The sequence below is a fragment of the Myotis daubentonii genome, chromosome 16, assembly GCF_963259705.1.
Source record: "Myotis daubentonii chromosome 16, mMyoDau2.1, whole genome shotgun sequence".
NCBI classification, from domain to species: domain Eukaryota; kingdom Metazoa; phylum Chordata; class Mammalia; order Chiroptera; family Vespertilionidae; genus Myotis; species Myotis daubentonii.
In genome coordinates, this window is record NC_081855.1 from 45445781 (window position 1) to 45462281 (window position 16501).

Consider the following 16501-nt stretch of genomic DNA (forward strand, 5'->3'; position numbering starts at 1 on the left):
CTGGTCGGGACCTCATTGTCAGCCTCACTGAGCCACTCCTGGAAACACCCTCGTCTGTCTGTCCCTCGGCCTCATTTCTTCATCCCCACCAGGCACTGTCAGTTCCGTACCCATCCTGAACCTGAAAATCCTGGGAAGGAACACCCAGCATGTTAGGTGGTGAATCTGACGTCTCTAGTGCCTCAAGGAGGTGACGTCAGTGTCCGTGTGCTGGTGTCGGTTACCTTTGACCGGACAACTTCCTTGCCTGACAGGAAGGTGTTTGGGTTTAGTTTGGGGGGGGGGGGCCTATCCCCACACTGCACATTTATAATTCTACTAGAGGCCCAGCACACAAAATCGTGCGTGGGTAGGGTCCCTAGGCCTAGCCTGCCATCAGGGCCACCTTCCGCCCTCTTGCCAGTCCCCAGTCCTGTCCCGCCACCACCCATCCTGGTTCCCCATGGTTCCCCCTTCGCCATCCTGTGATCGGAGCCTGCGGGCCAGGGAGAGGGCGGGGTGGACCGAGAGGTGGTCAGTGCACTTCATAGTGACTGGTCGTTACGCCGTTATGGTCGCTGGGTTTTTATTATATAGGATCTAGTCTCAGTTCTTAGTTTGAAATAGACAAATGTAGACTGGCCATTTTGGATAAACACAGAATTAGACAGCTTTGCCGCCTTAGCTCCCATTTCTGTAAACTGCCGTATGCAGACCTATTGGGATGAGTCTCCAACATGGTACAGAGAACTCATGGTTACGATGTGGTCTGGGAAGTGAATTGCCTTTTTCAGAAGTCAGGCCGGCAAGACTCCTGTTCGTGGCACTGCTCTCTCTGTGTTCTCTGTGGCGGGAGGCGGACCGGTTGTGTGCGCACTGTTGCTGCCCTGACCACGAGCATCATGTCTGATGTACGGCGGCCTGCACCTTCCATGCTCAGCCTAACTTGGGTCTCTTTATCCTCCACCCACCAGGTGATGAAGGTGGAGAATCAGAGCTGCTGGGAGAGGATCTTCCACTTGAACCTTCTGTTGCCAGAGCGGAAAGGAGTCACTTGATAGTGTGGCAAGTGATGTATGGCAGTGAGTGAGCCCATGGGACACAGGTGGAGACGGGCATGCCGTCTCTTCTGCATGGTTCTTTCCCTTCCTCTTTATTTAATGCTCTCTTTGTGAAAAAAGATGCACCACATACTGTGTGAGCATTTCCCCCCGTTAACTTTACATGATAAAATCTGTCCCACTGTCATAATACAGGAACTAGCTGTTTTACTGCACCAGTGTTATAGGCAATTTCAGTGTGTTATAAACAAATCGAAGAATGTTTACTTTCTACAAACTGGTGAATTCTAGAAAGCAATCCAGATGTGGTTTATTCTGCCGCAGCGAATATCACTCACTTCATTTGATGGAGTCACTTTTTAGCTGTCACTAATAATGGAATCAATGGAAACACTTGATAAGTGAAACTGTACCATTAAGGACAGTCATAAAGTTTCCCCCAATGTATTATAAACTGACACAAATTAATACCGGGTGGATCATCAAGATTTATCTAATGTCCCAAGAGGGCTAAAAGCTAACTGTAAATTACTTAACTTTCACTTTCAAGTCTGAAAAATCTTGTTTATATGGTATATAAAAACTTTGTTTTCATCAGATGGGGGGGTTTTATATTAAAGAAATTAAGACTACACTATTTAAATAAATGTTTCCTATTTCTGACTTATTAGAGCTCTAAAGTTTATGAGGCCTGCTTCTCTGAATATGCTAAATTTTTTTTGAGGCTAGTTTCACTCATTTTCATACTAATATGTCTGAAAGTTTGTACTTAGAAGGCTTAGAAGATAGGCATCAGCAGTGAGAGGATTTTTTAAAAAGGAAATTGTTTTGGATTCTTTGTATCAGAGGATGGTGGTGGTTGGTTGAGTTTTTTTTTCCATGTAAAAAAATTAACTGTTTACTAATTGTTCTTGGGCCGCCCTAAGCAGTTAATAGGAGTAAAGCTGTGTTGTTGATGGAACGTGGCCTAACGGACCGAGAGAGAGAGAGAGAGAGAGAGAGAGAGAGAGAGACTTGATTAGAAACGGTCGTTTCTCTTGTTCTGTAGGAAACTACAGAACTGCTTGCACTTGATATTTTGTATGTAAATGGCACATCAGAGCTTTTATGCCCTTGCAAGATTAAAATGCCATTGTCAAAGAGGAAAACCATGAAGGGCAAGACCACAAACCAAGACACCATGGAGTGGATGTTGACACATCTTTTCACCCTCAACGCCCATTTAAAAAGTAGAGTCTACTCTACCCCGTTTAATACGTTTTTTAAGAACCATTATGCTGCGGTTTTTTCCCTCTCAAGCTTCTCGAAAATGTGTGATTTATCATTTTTTACTCATTACTTTAAGCAAAGCTAAATATGAATGTAAGTGCTATTTTTAAAATATAAACCTGTTGGATAACGACCCCTTACCAGGACTATCAAAGAGAAGAAAGCAGACACAGGCCCGTCTCAGTAGTCTGCCAGGAATTGTTTTTCTGAACTGTCGTGAAAAGGTAGTTGTAAAAAGTACACCTTGTCTTTGCTTCACACACATGATGAGGGTAGATTATAAAATACACGAGCTCTAAGGCGCTGGAGGGGCCTGTGGGTCCTTGGCCACGTGTGTCTATGAGCACATCGTGTGACAGTACAAGTGCGGCTGCTGTAGACGACTAGAAGAAAAACCTCTTCTTAAAAGGATCATGTTCTTGCTTAAGCTGCGTGCTTTTCTTCAGGCCACCTTTCCAGGACCTCCCATAACAGGTTTATATTCTTGTAGCGTTCACTTTGGTCAAGGTGGTAACAGGGAGAAAATGCTAACAAGTAAGCTGCTTGCAGGCAGCAAAGCAGTTGGTGTGAACTGCCTGTAGCTTGCACGTCAAGGGCAGAAAAGAAGTACCTGGGGTTGGTCTCTGTGTAAAAAAAAAGAAAGAAAAATTACCCTGTGGGAAGAAATAAGGGATTCCGAGAATTTCCTCATTTTATTACGCTTCGGTTCTATGTGAGGCTGAGCCACGTGACACTGCGGTCATCACCCCTTGCTGCTCTGCAAGAATGGCCGTGGGGTACCCATCAGCCTGGCACTTAGGTGACTGTAAAGGCCGGCTGAACTCCCTGAGCAAAGGGAGCAAAGGGAGGGTATTCTCTAGGAACTCAGTTTTGAGAGCATTTTTCTCGAATTCCTGTGGATCTAAAATTTTAAAATAGGAATGAATATCTTAATAACTGCAGATTATTGAGAGTGTACAAGGTTTTGAGCACAACATATGCAGCACATAACTTTCCCAGTTAGTGCGTTTGCACAGAAGAGGTCAAAATGCCTTCTCTCGGTTGCTGTGGTGTTCCTTTCTTGTGAAGGTCTTCCCGCATTGAGAACAGACCCTCTACGGTGGCTGCCTTAGAAACACAACAAAGCAAAACAGTTGTCATACAGTGTTAACTGTACTGAAGAACGCGTGTCTTGCAAATGCTTGGAATTGAATATTTATTTCCTTGTGAGTATTATGACCGTTACCAAAGGACTCAGCCAGACTTAGGGCTCTTCCTCATTGATCATGTTTGTCACATGGGAAGAGCAGAGAGAATTAAATGTGGAAATCATAAATGCTTTTCTAACAGGGTTATGCTGTTTTATAACACAAAATGTCTTTTTCTTTCTCTCTAAAAAATTAAGTTGTTATTAATGTCATACATTTCTCAATATTTGAATATATATTTTAACCATTTTATGTTCTGACTTCGGTTTTTGTCCTAGACATTTTATCCAGCATATTACTTGCCTCTGTAATCTGAAAAATGGGTTCTAGATCGTCCTACTTTCCGTCTCGGAGGCTGAGGCTTCATTTCTATGAGCAAGACGCTCATTTAGCAATGTAGTTATTTCAGTATTTATTTCTATTATGGAATCCCTGGGGTTCGGAATGTAACTTTGTACATGAAATATATATAAATATGTATATGAAACATGTATGAGGTCCGTGTATTTTGTTTGTTTTTGCCTTTCCTAGGAGTCTGAACTTGGTTTTTATTTGAAAGTTTGATAATCTTCCCCGATCCAACATGTCGTTTCTGGGGGACTGCCGCCATTCGGCACTAGCTGGAAGTGAGCCATGGGGAATACACGAAGGACACGCCTGCTGGCTCACGTGTTCACATGAGACGTGAGTACTAGACACTAGGGCTTTCTAGAAATGTGGGTGTGCTGAGTAACACCCCACACGTGACACTATGGCATGCCATTTGCCGGATCACTCAGTAGTAAGAAGCAGGTGCAGTGCAGACGGGAGTGAGCGGTGTGCTTATTCGGGGCCCATTAGCCTGGGAGAGACTCCTGCAGGAAGGATGATTATAAGACGAATCACGTGGCAGCACAATGTGACTCCCTGTGCCGTGCGGTGGCATTGAGAGTAATCCAGTGTATTTTGTGTACAAGAAGTGGGAGTTTCTGACGTGATGGTAAAGGAAGCCCTGATGGGCATGTGAAGAGGACAGTTCGCTAGACAAATGCACAGCCATCTATCCAGTGAGGTTGGATGCTCTAGAACGGTGGTTCTCAACCTGTGGGTCGCGACCCCTTTGGGGGTCGAACGACCCTTTCACAGGGGTCGCCTAAGACCGTCGGAAAACACATATAATTACATATTGTTTTTGTGATTAATCACTATGCTTTAATTATGTTCAATTTGTAACAGTGAAAATACATCCTGCATATCAGATATTTACATGACGATTCATAACAGTAGCAAAATTACAGTTATGAAGTAGCAACGAAAATAATTTTATGGTTGGGGGTCAGCACAACATGAGGAACTATTAAAAGGTCGCGGCATAAGGAAGGTTGAGAACCACAGTCCTGGAATATAATTAATAGCCTGGCTCATTCCTGACCTTACCTACCTGCCCCTTCATCCTCTGGGGCCTGCCGAGTCATTGTTGTGGAGACAGGTGAATTCTTTCCAGCCTCATTCAGTCATCCTCCTGATTCAGCCAGTGTCCAGTGAGAAGCTAGAGGAACATCACAGGACAGGAAATGCTCATCCTCGTTCTGCTGGTAATAGGACAGAGTGCTGTCCTCACCACTGGAACGGCTGCCTGCAGTCCCACCCGGGGGCGCAGTTGTCTTTCACACAGATACTGCCCAAGCCCCCGAGCTCTTCCTGGTCCCCCCCCCCCCCCCCCCCCCAGGCCTCCTGTCCCGAGTAGGTTTGAGAGCCCTGACCATCACAGAAGGCACGGACCTTAACTTCCTGCAGTGGCCAACTAGTTGGAAAAGGCTTTGCAGTTAGAGAACTTTTCAGAAAGCTTAAATATTTGGTAATGACTGCAGTTCAGTTTTAAAGTCAGTTCCTGTACAGACACAGTGGAATAGAGGGAAAGCAGGCTGTACGCCTGTCCAGGCTCTGCTCCTGCAGTGACTCTAGACAAGTCACTAACACAGCACCCCAGAGTCACTCAGAAAGGCATCAAACTCCACCCAGACCTACTTACTGGGTCGGATCCTCTTGTGGAGACTGAACCCAGGCATCTGTGAGTGTCATAGGGAAGTGTGCTGTGTGGCTAAGGTTGAGGGATCCTGTTTAACATATTCAGACCTTAGTTTCTCATGAGTTAAAGGTAGGTGGCTTGTCCAGATGATCTAAATCAGCAATTCTCAACCTGTGGGTCGCGACCCCTTTGGGGGTCAAACGACCCTTTCACAGGGGTTGCCCAAGACCATCAGAAAACACATATATAATTACACTAGGGGCCCAGTGCACAAATTTGTGCACCTTGAAAGGAACTGTGGGCTGTGAGGCTGCTGTGGGCACAGGGGCGGGTCCCCGCCCAGTCCCTCACACCTCAGCCCCTGGTTCCCCTGTCTGCCGGCAGCCCCACTCCCATCGCCGCCACTCCCATGCTCTGACAGTGCCATCCCTGCTCATCAGTGGGTGTGAGCAGGGCTGGCGCCATCAGCAGGTGCAAGTGGCGACTGCTGCCCTGATCACCCCTCAGGAGCAGGGGGTGGTGGTGAAGCCCTCAGGGGTGATTGGGGCTGGCAGCCACCACTTGCACCTGCTGACAGTTCTGAGCGATTGGGGCTGACACTGGGCTCTGGCAGCGGGTGTGAGTCGGGCTGGCGCCGGCAGCAGGTGCAAGTGCTGGGTGGGACCGTGGCATGCAGGAGCAAACAAGGTTCAGTAACCCCCAGAGGCTTGCCCCGATGACAGCGACCGGCACCCCGCCTTGGTTTGGCACCCCAACTCACCTGCTACACCATCCTGCCATGGCCAATGCCTGCCATATTTCACACTCTGCTGCCTGCTGCTGATGCCTGCCATGTTCCACATGCGCTCCCTGGTGGTCAGCACACGTCATAGCTACTGGTTGTTCAGTTGTTTGGTTGTTCGGTTATTCTGCTGTTTGGTCTTTTTGCATATTAGCCTTTTATTATATAAGATACTGTTTTTGTGATTAATCACTATGCTTTAATTATGTTCAGTTTGTAACAATGAAAATACATCCTGCATATCAGATATTTACATGACGATTTATAACAGTAGCAAAATTACAGTTATGAAGTAGCAACGAAAATAATTTTATGGTTGGGGGTCACCACAACATGAGGAACTGTATTAAAGGGTCGTGGCATTAGGAAGGTTGAGAACCACTGATCTAAGTAAATCCTAGCTCTAGTCCAGCCGTGGGCAAACTACGGATCCGGATCCGGCCCGTTTGAAATGAATAAAACTAAAAAAACAAAAGACCGTACCCTTTTATGTAATGATGTTTACTTTGAATTTATATTAGTTCACACAAACACTCCATCCATGCTTTTGTTCCGGCCCTCCGGTCCAGTTTAAGAACCCATTGTGGCCCTCGAGTCAAAAAGTGTGCCCACCCCTGCTCTAGTCCTTTCTGGCTCTGTGGCCCTGGCTCTGACCTGCCTCGGGTGCTGTGTGCACAGTTGCCACCCACACCTGCTTGCAGATCCAGGTTGCCCAGTCCCTTAGGAGGCCCAGCTATCGGGTGGGAGGGATTTGATTACTTAGAATTTCCAATTTATCAGAATGACTCTGTACAAAGGAGCCAGATGGTTTAGCTCCTTTCTTTTATGACCAAGCAGAACATTGGCTCCTACCCACAGGAAAAAAAAAAAAAAGTAGTTATGATTTTATTTGAGGCTGCAAAGGAGAGGTGGACCAACCAGCCCCAGCTCCCCAGGGGGAGCAACTGTGTATGAAAGCCACAGTTCTCAACCTGGCCAGGAGAGGGGGGTATGGCCTGAAGCACCCAGAGCTAGTTCCAGCATGAAATTATTTCCTCCTTTCTCTCCTCTAAGGACTGTCAGATGTCTGTTTGGGAAAAATTTCCCAGGTGATTCTGATTCTTGCACTGGGGAATAAAGAGCAGCCCAACTGGATTCACAAACACCTGTGAATTCAATGTCATTGCCAGCTCATGGTGACCTGCCACAGCTCTCCCCAAGCTCAGCCCAGTGTCCTTTCTTTTTTGATTCATGGGTAATTGAAGCTTATGGTACTTAGAACGAATTGCTACATTAAAAGCTTAAAGAGAATATTTCATCTCCCATTCATAGAAGAAAGCCATAACCCTTTAGTTGTGATCATGACTAGCTTGCATTTACATAACATCTCATAATTTTTCTCAAAGTCTTTGCTTCATAAACTCAAAGGTGACTTGCAGAGCAACCCTTTGGAGTGTGTGACCATCCTCAGGATCTAGAGGCCTGGTCACAGGAGGGGCCCTGCCCGTTGGCAAACAGGTCCAGCTGAGATGAGTAAAGGCCAAGGTCCTCACTGGGGAGAATAACCAGTTACTACTAGATCTCCAGCCAGGAAACCTGGTTTGGATCCTGGGCCTACTGTTTAATTTTGTGGCCCTTCACTAGTCACTTCAACTATTGTTTCCTTACTATGAGAAGAGTAAACCCCTGGCCTGGGTTCTTGCGATGGCTGCGTGAGGTAGTGAGGTGGTAGCAGCCAGCACACCACCTGCCCCTCGAAGGCCCTCAGCAGCAGCAGAGGTTCCCAGGAGCCAGGTCTGTGGGGGTGAGGAAGACCCTCAGGGAGACCGGGAAGGAGACAGAGAATGTGAATGGCAATCAGGTGTTACGGCTGTACGTGGAAGCAGTAGGTGTACACCTGGGAGTGGTATGGTGTCTGCTTTGGCTATTTTGTAATGTGGTGAAAAAGAAAAACGCTTCCACGCTTATTTCACGCAGACAGTTCTTATTTCAAGTCTGTGTAGGAAGCAGAGGTGTCTTGCACCCCTCAGACCTTCCAGGGAGTACCTTTCTCTGTTGCTCCACCCAGCCTAATTTAAGAACAAGGAGTGTCCCGTGGAAATTATACATAGAAGGGGACCGTACTCATTTTACTCCTCTGCAGGCACAAAGAGGGACATACCGAAGCATGAGAATATAAGGTCAACATTTTTGGTGCCATCAAAACATATTTATTCGGTATCTGTTGCTCATAATGCTAAAGGTATGACTATTACACTCCTAGTCACTGCTTACAAACAGAGAACAGACATACAGAACTAAATAAAAAGTTAACATTGATGCACAGCAAGGTGTGGAATGGGAGCAGAGAGGTTATGGGCTTCCTACAAGATTAAAAAGGCTTAGCATTGCCCTGCCCACGCAGGAGCGCACACCCCATCTGTTGAGATGGATGTGGGGCCTCCCAGGTGCAGACACCCAAAGAGGGAGCAGGCTTTCAGAAACTGCGGCTCCTCATCGGGAGGCTTCTTACTGTGGCATCTTATCCACAGGAACACGTTTGTTTCCTGCCCCCGTGAGGCCTCAGTTTATTTTCTTATTGTCCTTTTCATCCAGCTTCCTCTCCCTTACCTTCGCCAGCCCAGCCGAGTGACAGCTCCCGGAGTGAGTTTTCAGCTGTTTGCCTTTTAGGCTGCTGTGGGACAGGCCTTTGCAGGCAATCTCTGTCTGTTTTGGAGAGCGTCCCTGGAGCTGTAAGAAACTAGGAGCAAACTTTGGGCGTGTTCTTCCCCAGAGAAGATCCCATAATTGACCCTTGGAGGCATCTCAAGCCTTCGTCCTTCCTGGAGGAGCCTGGCTGGAGAGGAGCAGAAGTTGGGCAGGTGTCTCTAGGCTCCCTGGGCTCTACCCTCCTAAGCCCCGTGTTAGGGCTTTGTTTCTGGGGCCTACAGGTGACAGTCCTTTCTTCCAAAGACCCTCTGATAAGAGCCCGAAGTCAGCATTTCAAAAGCCAAGTCATGATAAAGAAGTCGTTTCTAGCCCCTCCCTACCACATCACCAGTCCTCTCCCCCTGAGGGACCCACAGCTTTCCTTATCTGTGGAAGCTGGGTGTGGCTCTCGTGAGCGCCAGGCCACTTCTAGGGTTGCATTCTTTAAGGGTGGCTCAGTGTGCGTGCAGCTGGGTTTGTGTGGACTAGTAACCTTCATGCCCAGCCAGATCCTTCAGGGAGGGGACTCATGCAGCCTGAGCCACTTGGTACAAACCAGCTGCTTTGAAGCCCCATTTGTCCCTGAGGCATCAGGCACCCCCTCCCGTGAGCGGAAGGAATGTGTCTTAATGAGGAGACAGGCTGTTGAGTTCCGCCCCACAGTCCCCGCAGGTGCCCAGCTTTTCCTTCTTGGACCTGGGAAGAAGTCCCAAAGCCTCAAAGTCGAGAGCGCTGCTCCCAGGGCCCCTGTGACATCACTTGGGAGGAAAAGAGAAGAGCTGAGAGGTAACACTTCATTAGGGAGATCTGTGGCTTCCCAAGACCACCCCTTCCCAGAGCAGAAAAGAGGTCAGGGACCAGGAAATGCACTTGTTTGGAAAGCTGCCTTCTGAGAAGCTGGGCTCGGCTCCCTTCTGAACACAGGCGGTGCTGTGTTGGGTGGTGGTTCTGTGCTGGTGTTCGCACCCAGTCGGCCAGCCCCTCATATCTCCCCTTCATTCTCCCTGGGCCGTCATCCCAGCAAAGGCCCAGCCAGATCAGAGGTGCCCTGGGCTCGGACTGCACAGGTGAACTACTTCACTCGACTAACAAGCACGCTGAGGCCCAGAGCGGCTGTTCAACAGCTGAGGTTGGACTAGAACTCGAGCCTTTTGGTCAGTGAGGGCAAACCTTTTGAGCTCGGCGTGCCAGCATTTTGAAAAACCCTAACTTAACTCTGGTGCCGTGTCACATACAGAAATTTTTTGATATTTGCAACCATAGTAAAAACAAAGATTTTTTTGATATTTATTTTATATATTTAAATGCCATTTAACAAAGAAAAATCAACCAAAAAAATGAGTTTGTGTGTCACTTCTGACACGCGAGTCGTAGGTTTGCCATCACTGCTCTTGGTTGTGCTGGTTCTACTAGGCCACCCCCAGATTCTCGTCGCCCTGAGTTCTTTCACTCCCCAGGAGCAGGGAAAAGGGCTCTTTCCAGCCTCCCACCACGGCAGCTGTAGCCCCGGGACCCAGAAGGAAGGCAGGTGAGGTGGTCAGAGCCAGGTGAGGTGAGAGGGGCTGTGGGGGTGAGGGAGCCATCAGCCACGGGATTACAGTAAAGGAGGGAGTTGCTGCGGCAGCCACCTCTGAACCAGGCGAAAGGAAATGTCACGGAATCGGCTTAGTGAGTTGCTTCAATAGAAACTTCATCCAAGGCCGATAATAAATGAGTTACATAACTCAGCAGGTCACAGCTCTAGCTAAGCCCTCTATAGGCCATCCATCCACATTTATTTCCTGGATTTTATAACTGCTGCTGGAAAGGAAAGGAGGGGGTGAGGATTAGAGGGAGAGAAGCGATGTGACTGGAATAAATCAGTCCACCCCAGTGTCCTGGCTCACACGCCCCCACAGCTTATCCTGGGGGCTGCCGAGTGCCCGCGGCCAGGAGGCTCGGACCCGCCCAAGCTGCTCCGAGCAGCCTCCGGCTTCAGGCTGCTTTCTCGCTGGCCTCAGTTTCCTATTCTGTAAAATGACAGGTTGGACACAAGAGTTCCAGGGTCCCCTTCCTCTAAACATGAGCAAAAGGGGATTATGGCTTGTTGCCCAACCCCACAGAGTTAGTTGGGGGAGGGGGAGAGAGCTGCTAGCACATTAATGGGGCAGTCAGGGTCCAGAGGGGAGAGACGGCTGGCCCCCTTGGGGGATGCGGGTTTGCTGAGGGCAACCTGGGCAGGCAGGGAGCCTGGGGGAGCACAGGGCAAAGGACCCTTGCCGCCTTCCCCCAGCCTTCAGGTGCCGAGGTCCGGAGGTGGCCCTGTGTCAGGACACGGCACACGTGCACATGCACACACGCGCGCGCGCGTGAACACACACACGGTCCTGGAGAGGAGGGCGGCTCACAGCATTTGCCATCCTCCGGCCCTGAGAGGGCTCAGCGCTGCTCCCAGGCCCTGGAGCATAAATGTCTCAAACTCCAGCTGACAGGAAGGGAGAGGGAGAGACAGAAACATCAATGATGAGAGAGAATCATTGATCGGCTGCCTCCTGCACGCCCCACTGGGGATCAAGCCCATAACCTGGGCGTGTGCCCTGACCGGGTGACCTCCTGGTCAATGCTCACCCACAGAGCCATGCCAGCCGGGCAACACTTGGAAATAATTTCTCTGCTGCGAAACATAATGTGAACTCGGCAACGCTGAACCTGATGAACAAAAGCATTCGCTAAATCTTTGGTCAGAAACAGTTCTCCTGACATGCTCAGAAGAGAATGTTGGTGCCTTGAGAACAAATAAAAGACCAGAGAGAATTTCAAACCAAAGGTGAACCGGAAGCCATGTGGGGGTCATGTGGAAATCACACGGAGTCTATAGCTCAATGAATTTTTTCAACGTGAATATGCCCTCGTAGCCAACGTGAAGTCTCTTGATCTTGCTGTGTTTTTTTTCTGCCCCAAATACAAATTTGACTAAATAGCACTGAAGGGTAATTTGTCTTTAATCTCTTAAAGGGGCAGCAAAAAAGGAAATTCCACCATGTATCATTCTGTAAAGACCTCCTTATAGAAGCTTCTCTCCACCCAAATCTCTCTCCCTTCTTCCCTTCCATTCATTCCTTTGAAAAATATTTATTGAACCACTACCAGTTTAGGCGCTGGGTCGATAATGATAAACAAGATATCAGCACCCTGGGCTTGATCCTTAAGGCAGCTGCGGGCAGGGGTTCCCCCTGGGCAGGTGGCTCAGACCAGGGTCCTGCTTTTGTGGCAGGGGTGGGTCACATGGAAGTCACCTGGTGGAATGTATTGATTGGAAATGTTCAGGGTTGATGTTTTTCCTCTCTGAACTACCTACTCTGAGATCTACCTCGTACTAGATCTCAAATTCTATGCTGCCTCTATTTAACCTGCTTATTATTTGCGGCCATAAATACACTGAGTGGCCAGATTATTATGGCCCCCCCATCAGTACAATGAAGTGAATTAGTTATGCAAATATTAATAATAAAACTTTGAGAGTATTTGCTTAGGAAGTTTTCAATATTCAGTATTTCTGGAAGTGTCAATGAAGTACTGATGGGGTGGTCATAATAATCTGGCCACTCAGTGTGTACTTTATAACATTTAGATGTACTTATCTCAGTAAACATATGCCAAATATATTTTTAAAAACAGGTACCACTCTGTGATGATAATTGCAGAAGTTAGGTATCCTTAAAGGAACACCACAAATTGTGTGTTTGCACATGCACACATACTCTATTCAGCCCATGACACTGCTATATAAGGAAAGTATTCCTGGACTTGTACATTCTTACTCCACTCTCACTGTTCCTAAATTCCTATCCTGGAGCCCTACACGATCCAGAAGGGACACCCAGCAAGAATTTTACTCTGAATGACAACGTGGCCGGATGGTTGCAGGCTGGGACGCAGTTAGTGGCGTGTCGCTATTTCGGATTATAAAGGGAGAACTTCTGAGTCCTGCTCCTACCGCTACCATCAAGGACCTGGGACGGCAACTTTGCCTTCACTCCCACATCCCCCTTCCCAAGTGGACATGGCTGTTGGGTGTTTCAAATACGTTGTTTCTGTGCAATCAACGTGCAAAGCACAGCACCCGACACAAAGCAGCTAATGCACTTCCGTCAAAGGTGGGATTGAATGAAAGCATCGGAAGGCTGCTGTGCTACTGGCCACACTAACAACTTCCCTGCCACAGCCCCCGGGGAAGTGCTGGGTGAGTCCCTGGGAAAAGTAAATAAACAAATATAAGCAGTTTCGTTCATGAAAGCGAAGATGACACCCGTGAGCAGGTCTAGCCCTAGTTTAAGAATTTGAAGGTTGGTGGGATCAGGCCTTGGGCGGGGGTTCGGGAAGCCTCCCCACCCCGACCCCCAGCTGGTGAGCCCCTGCCGAAGGTGGGCGGAGACAGGAGGGCCTGCAGCTCCCAGCCTCCCCGGGAGGGAGAGGGGAGGTGTGCCCTCAGCGTCCTCAGCCCCACGCTCCCGGGGAAAAGACGAAGGTCGCACATCAGGAAGAAACTTCCAATCCAGACAGAATGTCTCCCCCTCCGAGAGGTCCTCGCGGAGGAGGCAGCTCCTACCTGGAGACTCAGAACAGTTCCGCTTATTTTTATTATTTTACATTAAAAAATTTTTCAATCACCGTTTACATTCAATATTTTGTATCAGTTTCAGGTGTGCACGATGCCCCCGGGACGTCTGGCACCCGTCTGACACCCGCAGTGGCGGTTACTGACTGTGTCCCCTGTGCTGCACTGACATCCCAGGGCTGCTCTGTAGCCACTGATTTGTAATCCTTCATCTCCACCTTTTCCACCAGCCGCCCACCCCCTCCCACCTGGCAGCCGTCTGTCAGTCCTCCACATCTCCGAGTCTGCACAGACCCTTTTTATCAGGTCCTTGATTGTACTCGGCCAGTCCTTGGAGTCCGTGGTCCTCCCCTCCCCTCCCCTCTGCTCGCCCTTCCCCCTCTGGGGCTGCCTCCTTCCAGAAACAGCTGCGTGTCTGGGCTTGTCCGGTCAGCTGGGTTTCCAGACGCAGACGGGAGCCCCACCCTCACCCCAGCCGGACCACTGCTGACGTTTGGGAGGTGCTGGTGTCCCCCCATTAAACAGGTGCCTGAAACGGAGACGCAGCGGGGGAGGGTGGTGGAATCCCTAAGTGAGCTCCTGGCCCGGCTGGGGAGACAGAAACCCCAACATCATCTCAGGATTCTCTCGTGATGGTCACCGCATGTGCCCACGCCACCCCCGCGGGCCAGCCTGGGGCAGGCGCGAGGCCAGTCCGGCGGCTTCACGGCCTCACTGCCTGTGGCCCGCAGGCAGCTGGGGGCCGGGGTTCCCCGCTGGGCGGGTGGCTCAGACCAGGGCTTCGCCACCTCAGTGGGCATGATTGGTTATTCTGTGTGGTCTGCGCTGTGCATTGAGGATATTTAGCAACATCCTTGGCCTCTACCCACTCAGTGCCAACAGGACACGCATGCCCTCTGCCCCGTCTTAACCAAAAACGCCTCCAGGAGCTGCCAAATGTCCTCAGGAGCAAAACCCTACCTGAGAGCGGCCATCTTAGACAGGTGTCCAAGGCCCGGGGTGATGCTCTCCCTGCTGCTGCCTCTCTGTGGGAAAAGTCCCCTTTGAAAACCTCTCCCCCGAACAAGCTCCCACCTTCAGTGGGACGCCAGGGGCTCGTTCACAGAGTCGCTGTGAGGAACACCTGCTTACGGGGAAAACGCGGATGGAAAGCCACCGAGTCATCCACCCTGCTCCCTCTGACCCCCATGCAAGGCCAGTGGGGACTGGGGGTGGGGTGGGCGTGTCTGGGGAGGGATGGAGGGAGGGTTGTTGGGGGAGGAGGCACGTGCGGCCAGGCCCCGGCACGCCCAGCAGCCCTGAGGCGAGGCAGGCGGCAGTGCCCGGCCAGCCGGCTGAACTTGAGCCTTCACCTTGCAGGTGGCTCGCCCTGATCAGGCCGAGGGATGGACGTGGCCTGCAGTTGTCTCATCCAGGACTTGTTTACTGTGGCTGAGTGACCGCAACACCCTGACATGCCGGCCCCTGCAGGCAGGTCGATGGGCCCCCTCAACTCAGGAGGTGGCCTTTGGTTCCGGGTTCTAGAATGGGATGGGGGCGTGAGGGAGGGGCTTCAGGACTCCAGGAGCTTCCCCTCCCCCTGCTCTGTAACATGTTGTAGAGAGACCTGGAGCTCTACGCCCGATGTCAGCTCTCTGGGCCTCAGTTTCCTGGTCTGTGGAATGGCGGACACGGGCGGGACAGTTTCTGATAATTCACATGCATCGAGTGTCTCCCAGGTGACACCGTTTTTACATACGTTTCATTTATGCAGTGCTCCATGAGCTAGGGACTGTAATTATTATCCTCATTTTACAGCTGAGGAAGCTGAGCTCAGAGGAGTTAATTAACTTGCCCAAGGTCACACAGCCAGTAAGTGGAGGGAGCCAGTCATGTAGCTAGGTCTGACCCAGCGGCACTGCCGTGCCCAGTGACAATGAGTGCCCAGGAGCGGGGTGGCAGGGGGAGGGGCAGGACCACGCACCCCGGCAGTGTGGGGAGGAGCTGACGATGACTCAGGTTTGGAGCCTGAGGGACTGGGAGGGAGGCGGTGCTATTGATAGAAACAGGGAAGTCAGGAGGCGGAGCAGGTTGGGGCTGGAAGATGACAAGTGCATCCTTAGACGTGTTGAAGCTGATTTGCTACTGAGGGGACATTTAGGTCAAAATCCAGCTCAATTAGGAAAATTCAGCACCTACTACCAGCAACCTCCAAACCTGGGCCTGGGCTGAGCTGCCGGCTGCGTCTGCTACAGCCAGTGCCCAGCCCAAGTTCAAGTCCCACATTGACCGCTGGGGGGCGCCACTAGTGCACGGACCACGGTGCACCTACCTGAGTGCCCGCTGTAGGGTCGACCCAGGGGGACAAGGAGGGTTCTACCCAGCCAGCCCCACCCCTACCCCCACCCCCACCCCCCGCCACCACATATACACACACATACTCGGAGGGCAGAGGTTTCTTCCTTTTTCAGGGAGGGAAGAAGGAGAGCTCACCAGCCGCTGAGCTGCTAATCTCCCCATTCCCCCAGGCACCCGAAACTGCCATTTCAGGGATTTCTGTTGATCTTAGAACCTGTAGGAGGGAGACTGGGGGAGGAGGGGAGCCCCTCCTCTGAGTGTGCGTTGGGGACCAGCCTGGGGACACCTGCCTTTCCTGGCGCTGCAGGCGACCTCCGGTGGCCACGGAGCCCAGGGAACCAGATCCCAGCTGTTCCAAACCGCGTGTCTCCCTGACATTTGCGTCAGCAGTTCTGCCCTTTGACTTTTAATTCCTGGGAGTGGAGGGTGGAGGCAACCTTGGCAATCAGGACTCATTATCTGCAATTCGATTCCAGCAGCAGTTACTGGGGTTAGGCCTGGCTGCCTGCCCTCCCCTCCCCCTCCCACAGCCCAGATGTACGGCAGAGCAGAGGGCAGGAGGGGTTCCACTGGGGAGACACCCGCCCCCCTCTCTGTCTCCTGACCTCCAGGAGC

General features: G+C 50.5%; 1 protein-coding gene and 1 long non-coding RNA gene across 6 annotated transcripts in view; one reads left to right on the forward strand and one right to left on the reverse strand.

Moving 5' to 3' along the window:
- Positions 1 to 3987, forward strand: part of SPAG9 (sperm associated antigen 9) — a 105242-nt gene extending 101255 nt beyond the window's left edge. For all 5 annotated transcript variants that reach the window (XM_059670607.1, XM_059670608.1, XM_059670611.1 and 2 more), the window contains one exon: positions 954 to 3987. In XM_059670607.1, coding sequence (XP_059526590.1) covers positions 954 to 1069 — 116 coding nt within the window. In that variant the 3' untranslated portion in view covers positions 1070 to 3987. The remainder of the gene's footprint in view (positions 1 to 953) is intronic.
- Positions 1 to 16501, reverse strand: part of LOC132218826 (uncharacterized) — a 30361-nt gene that overhangs the window by 608 nt on the left and 13252 nt on the right. The window lies entirely within an intron of this gene.